General features: G+C 38.2%; 1 protein-coding gene across 1 annotated transcript; it reads right to left on the bottom strand.

Annotated features, from left to right (window-relative positions):
- Positions 1–1,152: 1,152 nt before the first annotated feature.
- On the bottom strand, positions 1,153–7,467 carry LOC124878712 (chitin synthase chs-2-like). The gene is made up of 15 exons (XM_047382804.1): positions 7,450–7,467; positions 7,018–7,206; positions 6,065–6,944; positions 5,666–5,852; positions 5,413–5,511; positions 4,996–5,157; positions 4,159–4,333; positions 3,978–4,079; positions 3,739–3,919; positions 3,452–3,652; positions 2,812–2,927; positions 2,090–2,258; positions 1,799–1,978; positions 1,438–1,716; positions 1,153–1,331 (listed from the first exon to the last, which is right to left on the bottom strand). Exons 1-15 carry the CDS (start codon positions 7,465–7,467, stop codon positions 1,153–1,155), a joined length of 3,117 nt encoding a protein of 1,038 aa, XP_047238760.1.
- Between the last annotated feature and the right edge of the window lie 731 nt (positions 7,468–8,198).

Genomic DNA, 8,198 nt, shown 5'->3' with positions numbered 1-8,198 from the left:
TCCATTGAGGTTCGGGTCAACAGTATTTATCTCGATGTTAAAGACCTCGAAGACCTGGAAGGTGAAGGCTGCCACCAGCCAGAAGGCATTCAAGATGAAGAATGAAAAGTTGATCTGTGTTAAGAAACAACTACAATAGTTAGCCTGAAAAATTTCATATTTCCTATGTCAAATGTATTACATTCCATTTCTCCATTTTTACCTTGTTTCTCAGGTCTTGCAGGTCATTTTTAGTTTGTTCCTGTTTTACTTTGTCATTTTGCAAAGGTTTCAGGTACTTTTCAATAAGTTCCTTCCAAAACTGGTTCTCATCCTGCAGGAATAAAAAAGTGATATGGCTAAAGTTAACTATAGATCATAAATAAATATTTGAAAATAACGTTGAAAACATTTTTAATAGATGGAAAGGTTACTGCTGACTGAATATAGTAACAACTGAACCAATTGAAGTAATAGTATTATTGTTAATATTTTGAAGTACAGAAATGTGGCTTTGTAAATCCTGTGTATGTTTGTAGAAAAAAATATAATTTTATGGCAAAAGACTAATTGTTGTCTACAGGTCTAGCTGACAGATTTTGGGATTCAGTGAATCCACTCTTATGATTTTTGCATACATATTACTGATGGATTTAGGTGCAGAACTAATTATGATAGAATCACTCGGCGTCATATGATTGATTCATTGATGCCAAATAAATTATTGTTAACTGTTTGGATAGCTAGTTGAAGAAGAGTGAGTAAAATAGGGAATTCAATAAATCAGTATTTATAACAACTTTTCAGCTCGTTGTTTGGCAGTCAAAGCTCAATTTTCCAAGCAAAAAGACAATCACCTCATCAAGGAAACCCTCCTGCAACTGAATGTCCCTGGACAAACTCTCTAGTTGTGATTTCCAACCTATGCAACAGAAAATTGCAGAAATATATTAGATTACTTAATAATATCATGTTTATAAAAAAATATATAGAAGCATTATACTGTAGTGCTATAGTATTATAGTATGATAAAAGTAACAATTTCTTGGACTTACATTGAACTGGAGAATCAAAAACCATCTCCGCTTCCCTAAAAGAAAAGGAAAAAATATCAGTATCACTGGGCTTTATACTACTACTTTGCAGTTATATTGTTTTACATATATTTAAAACCTACTCTTGTTCGTTGTCAGAGGCTTCATCCACAATAGTGTTCTGGGGTTGAGGTTCAGGCTGTGTAGGCTCTGGATTTAAGTTCTCCTGTCTTATGCTGAGCTGTTCAACTTCTGATCTCTGGTTGGATGTTTTACAACATTTCATCCACGAGCAGAGCCGCTTTAAGGTGGTTTTTGCTGCAAAGGTTAAACAAAGTATCCGTTTAGTTTGCACATAAAACAACTCTGGCACATAGAACAACTCTAATGGTCTTATGGTGCTCCCTGAGTGGTATAAATCTACCTTTTTGTGATTTAGTTTGTTGGACAGTGGCTGCAGTTGTTGCAGCCTCTGCAGCAGGCTTTGTTTCTCTGGTTCCCCAAGAGACACTGTTCATATTGGCCATAGAGTAGATGGTGAGCAGGAGGTAGGCACTGGGAATGCAGACAATGTAAAGAATGCCATAGAACACTAAAGGAAGTTCCTGGGGGTGCATGAGTGCAGTGACGATGTAAATGATGGACATGGACACAATGAAAATGCTGCTGGGAGTCAGAATGGTTTTCTCCTTCACCATTGAGGCTGATAGAAAACAAAGAATAACAACTTTTAGAGTTAAAACAACAAAACAAAATACATTTTCTAGACAATAATTTGTACTTACTAATAATGAACATTGCCACCACCATCATTAGGAATGCATACAAGACACTCAACACTGCTGCAATAGTGATCTGAGTGTCTGCCTTGAGCTTGAAGCAAAGACCCAAGTAGATGGCAGGAGGTATCACAGATATGACCAGAGCAGCAGCAGCAGGTATGTTCAAAAGGAACGACAGGCTACCTGAACACAGCAGAAATGTTTTAAGGTACTTTCACAAGCTGATTAAATGTTAATGGAGTACAAGTGTTTTAGTTGTGAGCACAATCACAACACATACAGAATAACAGTTACCTGCTACCATGAGACAGATGGTGGCTGGACCAAGGATGGCTGAGATCATGGCAAACAGCTGGTATAGCATGAATGGTTTGGACATAGATGGATTCTTCTTGGAAACAATGTTGGTGGAGCCGAGCAGATCCGCAACATTTGCCATCGTGGAAGGCCCCCATCGTTTTCGCTAAGTTGAAAAACAATAGTAATTTTTCAGGTAATATCTCTTTTTGACATGAAATCTTCTATGGACTTATTTTAGATAATTTAACCACTTACTGAAAACGGTCATTACGTTAAAAAGCGCTCAAAGTTGAAATTATCAACGCTGACAATTACAGGAGCATCAGTCAAGCACAGTCAATAGTTTTAATGTTTGGCAGAAAAGCAGTGAGTCACAAAAAATATTTTTAAAGGCTTCGAAGAAAATAACTGAGAGTTTGACGATTTGCAAACTAAAGCACATGGGGTGAGTATCTGTGGTGTTCAAATTACCCCAATCTAGAGGACACAAAGGATTTAATTCTTACTGGTAACAAACAATCAAGATGTCTTGTTATAATCTTTCGTTATACTCTAACTCATCAGATTTTGTTTTGTATTATAATTAGAATCAGATAAGAATTATTGTGAAGTATGTGGTTAATAATGGCTTCCAAGTCAAGATTAGCAGTTGATAATAATTTTGTGGGCAATCATTGTTAATAAATGGCATCACAGTTCAATTAAAACGCACTCACCTGGTTATACAATTCTTTAAATTCCTGTGGTGCGTTGGTGTAGGCATCAGATGCTGCATTGTATTCCACTCTCCACCCTTGTTTCAGTAGTAGAGTGCACAGCCAGCGGTCTTCTCCTGAAAAACAAAATATATATTTAGAAGTTAGAATATTAAAATGATAGCTTAAAAGTCAACACACAGATGGAGCAAAAACAGTTTATTGGATAATTACATTTATTCACTCATCAATGCTCTATATCCATTTAATCCATGCAGGGTCATTGGGAAAAATTGCCTTACAACAGTGGTCTGTGGGAAACATAATGGACTGGCCAGTCCATCACATAGAAACACAGTAAAATACTGACACAAAAAGACTGACAATGATTTATACCAATTAACTAAACACGCCTGTGTTTGAGCTGTGAGAGGTAACCTGTGTAACACATGCATGCAAATAGAGAACACTCAAACTTCACACAAAAAGGTCCCAACCAGGATTCAAACCCAGGACCTTCTTGTTGTGAGTCAACAAAACCAACAACTGTTCCGCTTTGCAGTTATTAAATCTATCTATTGTAAAGTTGTTTAATGAAATTAGATTGTAATATATAATGAAAAAGGTTACCCCGAAAAGTTAGCACAACTCAATTTTGTACCTTGGTCATACTGGATGTAGTGACTGGGCTCTGTGGATTGGGTAGAATATGTCTTCATCACGTTATCATCCATTAAAGCCTCTGCTCTGAACAGACTGAAGCAGCCAGGGCTGCACAGTACAGAGCCGAAGACATGCTCAGCTGTCTTCTGCAACCAGTGACTGACAGCGTACTCAAACTTCTGGAACCAAACAGCAGGACCTGAAGAACAAATACACAGGTGTTTTACAAGTTTACCATGGCTGTTTGTACAGGGCATAAAAAGCCCTAATTTCATTGGTCCCAACCTGATCCAGTGGGGTGAATTCTTCCACATGCTGCGCCGACACGGGGATACATTTTCAGACGATCAATGAGCAGCATCACGGCAGCAGGCTGAAAGTCTGTGTCCCCATCTAAAGCCAAGAGGTAGGTGTTGTGCTTCTCTCTCTGGAATGAAAATGCAACTATATAGTCTTTGGTATACCACTGAAATTAAAATGAGCATGCTTGTTCAAATAAAAACCCAGAAAATGTCTCGTCTCACCTGAATCTCTTTACTTAGATCATTTTCAAGACATCCCATCTTCCAGCGTTTGTTATATTTATTCATAAGTTTCCAACCCAGAAGATAGTAAAGATACATAATCTGTAGAAAATAAAGAACAGTTAACAAAACTGAAGGTTCTTAATTAAAATGTTGAGAAGATCCATGTGGTATTTCCTACCTGAGACCATCTCTTCTTGTTCCGAATTTTCTCTTTGTCTTTGAAGTGAGCTACAATCTTATTCCCATGAGGCATTTGAACAACAAGACGAGCTCCATATGGTGTCTCAATGATTGACTGATCAGGAATTTGTTGCTGTACCTCAAAGAAAGTTTTATCAAGGTTCTCAAAGATGCTGATGATGGAGAAAAAAGATACTAATAAATTATGTAACATGGAAAACATCCATCTCTGACACTGTGTCAACTGTTGCTTTGAAGGAATAACATTAACTAATGGCAATTTAAGCATCATTAGGTTTGAATAAGTGTCTATTAAAAGATATAAGGTGACTCTGAGTGGTGAACCAGCCAGGAAAAGTCTTCCTTTACACTTAATAAATAGACACAGACTAGCTTATAACAGCCCCTTTTAAATTTAACCAGAATGCCAACAGGTCATATCTGAACACCCAACTCTGAAAGTAATCAACAATTGGACAAAATCACTGACATTTGGTATCATCTGAACATGTAAGACTCTGTAAGCTCTACACAAACTTGCTAGAAACCAAAAACAAGTACATGTACATTTTGTTTCAAAAACATGTTTTCTGTCCATGGTCTGATCAGTTGTCTGATCAACTAATCGGTCGTTTTTAACAGTTGTAGGTGAACTAAAACATCTGGCTTTTTCAAAAAATTTTCTTCTAAGAATTGCCAGCAAAAGAAACTTACTCTAACAAGAATTAAGTAATTTTGGAAAACATGATTAGTATTAAAATCTAGTGATACGTCACATAAATTCTGGTGGCAAGTAGGAAATACACATTAAGCCATGAGTTAGCATGGTTCTTACCCATAAACCTCTGTGATAATTTTCACAAGGTCCTTTGCATATGGGTTTAGATGACGACCCTGACTTCCTTTGACGTTTTCAAAGGCATCATCAAAGTAGAGATGGGCTTCAAAGGCAAAATCTTCAAACTTTGGTTCCACATTTGGTCTGTACTTGTCCAGTCTTCATTGATGAAACATACATGAAGTGTGAGAATTAAGATATTCATTGTAAAAAGTAAAATCAGGAATATTAAGAAAATACTCTTTTATTTCAGCTCGACGCATAACTAATCATCTAATCTTATATAATCTTAGTAAAAAGAGTTTTTACTTAAACCAAATGTTTTTACATAATATTAAAAGAACTCGTGATTTTTTATTTGCTTATATAATACAGACTCTGGAGTTGGGTATGAAACAAATTTCTTTGACTCACCTGAAAACTGAGATCATGATATTCATCATTTCCTCATAGGTCTCATGCCACATTGTTGCACAGAGATACACCATTGCAGTTGTGGCGTCTTCCCTACAACTAGGTATGACAATTGGTGCAAATATGAGAAGCATACTTCTGCTGTCAGTTGTATTATTGTAACCAACAGAAAAAAACACCCTCTATTAAAACTGAAGTTGCTGTCCAGAACAAAGGAGATGAAAAAGCTGTACACATGTACACACTAACGTACTGTTTCTTCCTGCCTTTTTTGGTCTGGATGTGGAAACGGGTGTTGAGGAGTAGGGATTGCTCAATAAAGGCTCCCTCATAGAGCCTCCGAACAAACAAGTCTTGTGTCTTTTGGATACGATAGATGTTAAGATACCATATATGGACAGTGGCCAACACAAGGCCAATCCACCACGATGCTGCTGCACCTGATGGGGAAAAAAGAGAACCAGAAAAAAATGAAACTACTACAGCTTAAAGGCTAAAAAAGACAAAACAAATTTGAAACAACACATCAGTGTGATTTGTAACAAATTTAACAAAGTAAGAATTACATTTGTCTTAGTGAAACCTCATTGCATTCAAAACTCTTATTAAGTAGCTTTACTAGTATTTATGTAGAAATTTTCTTTTGTTTTACCTGTCAGTAATCCGATATTTGCTGTTTTGGCCAGATCCAGGGAGCACAGAGTTTGTGTAACATCCAAAACCAGCTGGGGAAACACATTACCACTCGGGCTTTGATTTGTTTCATTTACAGCTGCTGTACAGTATCTTGTAAAGTTGATGTTTTCAGTTGTGTTCAGGCCTAATTTGTAGTCTTGGTAGTAAATGATAACAGGAACAATGAACAATGCTATCACAGCCAGGGAAGACAGGTACAAAGGGAGTATGAAGCATCGTCGTATAGCATGCATCTTGCAGGCTGCCAATGCAAACCAATGGCAGAGTGCCGAGGAGATCAGCTGGACCCCAATGATGATTGCTACAATTCTTGTTTCCCGGCTTGGAATGGAGGTCACAACGTCCCAGTCCATTTTAGCCAGAGGGACATAGGCACCAAGCACACAGGCGGTTACCACAATCCTGAGTAAACTGGAGAAGATGTGTAGCATGTTCTGACACTTGGTCAAGTCTTCAAACAGATATTTGAGGAAGTTTGACTTGCTTTTCACAGAGATGTCCCCAAAGTAGTTTTCCCACCAGTTAAAAGACACCAAAATGGACCCACCAATGGCAAGACCCACCCAAATCGCTGTCTTTGCATCTTTAGGGTCTTTCATAATGTACAGGGCAATGAAAAGACCATAGCCAAGAAATATAACAAGAGAGGCGATGATAGAAGGCAGCAGGAATACATTTATCTTTTTGACAGTGCACTGAGCGACCGCTTGCAGGAGGGCAGAGAGGACAGCTACACCACTCAGGATCGTCACATTGGTCACAATGTCCAAGTGTGGCATTGCAACAATGGTCAGCACTGCCAACCCCACAGAAACTATAAACTCGAAGAACAAAACCTAAAGAACAAAGATAAAGAATAGAATCAGTAATAGATAAGATTCTGTTAAGAAATAATAGCTTGTGTCTTACCAGGGCTGCAGATGCTTTTCTCGGCAGCTTTGAAGATTTGTAACATGCTTTCCAGACACTTTTGAACAGCAAAAGAACACTAGGTGCAATGAGAGAGCAGCCAATACACAGCAGTGTGAGGGGTTTCTGCTCTGCTTGGAGGGTCTTTGTACCTTCATGGGACAAGGTGGTGAGGAGAAGGAAAGAAGCCTGAAAACAAGAACATGAAAAACCCTGTTTTAGCTACTAATACTATCCCAAGCACATCTGACAGTTAATGACTCCTTATTAGGCCAGAGCAGCAACAGCATTGCGAAGGCCTCTTGTATTACGTGGATTTTTGATTATTAGCTAAGAGCTGCAAAGGCCTATTGTAGTTCAAAAGTTTCTTATTATTATTCATCCGCCAAATTAATTGCCTTGTTGGCAGCTTTAACATTTTCAAAAACTCACCAAATTTGGCAGAGGCATCGGTTGTGCATGACATTTCCATATTTTGGGGGTTTTGCAAAGGTTGCAACAGAAATAGCTCCACAGCTCCTCCGGACATTCCCTCATACATCATAGGATCCACACCAAATTTTGTGTGCATCAACCCTAACACGTTGGTTTGGTCAACTTACAACATCATTTTAGCCCCGCCCATTGACAACCAAATGGCCGGTTTCTTAGTTGATTAACTTTTCTTTACACTCTCCAGAAGTTTCAAACTTTCCCCAATAAGGCATAATGATTTTAGATGAAATTTTTAAAGCATGAAAAAAAGTCTACGTAGCCAAACAAGAAATGAAGGTTGGATTTCGGTCAAGTTTTGAACGCTTCTCAATGGAGCAGAACTCGACATGACTGAAGATTGAATGAAAGCATGCTCACGGTACCGCCTCAAGCGGCGGGCTCAGAGGAGGTGCCAGGCTCCCACGATCATGACACAGGCCAAGCCATGCTAAGCTGTGAGGGACACCCAATGCTGCTTGCAGCTTTATTTACTAAGGCAGGATAGGCCAACTGGTAAGTCATAGAGGTTGACATTTGGTACACAGGTAGATCTCTTCTAATGAAGAAAAAAATTTCTAGGGGGTATGCTCTAAAACCAACAGGAAGTTGGCCATTTTGGGGTAAAGGGTAATTTTTGGGTGTTTTTGACGTTTGATACATTTCAAACTTTAACAAGCTCTTTTTAAGCAAGTTTATATTTTGTCAGT

Source organism: Girardinichthys multiradiatus, chromosome 13, assembly GCF_021462225.1.
Source record: "Girardinichthys multiradiatus isolate DD_20200921_A chromosome 13, DD_fGirMul_XY1, whole genome shotgun sequence".
Classification (NCBI taxonomy): domain Eukaryota; kingdom Metazoa; phylum Chordata; class Actinopteri; order Cyprinodontiformes; family Goodeidae; genus Girardinichthys; species Girardinichthys multiradiatus.
The sequence above is the reverse complement of the archived record's forward strand: the minus strand, read 5'-3'. Positions and strand labels throughout refer to the sequence as shown.

Coding starts and splice junctions, on each gene's coding strand:
- LOC124878712 (XM_047382804.1), bottom strand. Junction 4,334..4,995: donor ATTATCACAGAGGTTTATGG/GTAAGAACCATG, acceptor CTCCATCATCAG/CATCTTTGAGAACCTTGATA. Junction 3,920..3,977: donor ATCTAAGTAAAGAGATTCAG/GTGAGACGAGAC, acceptor TTTTAATTTCAG/TGGTATACCAAAGACTATAT.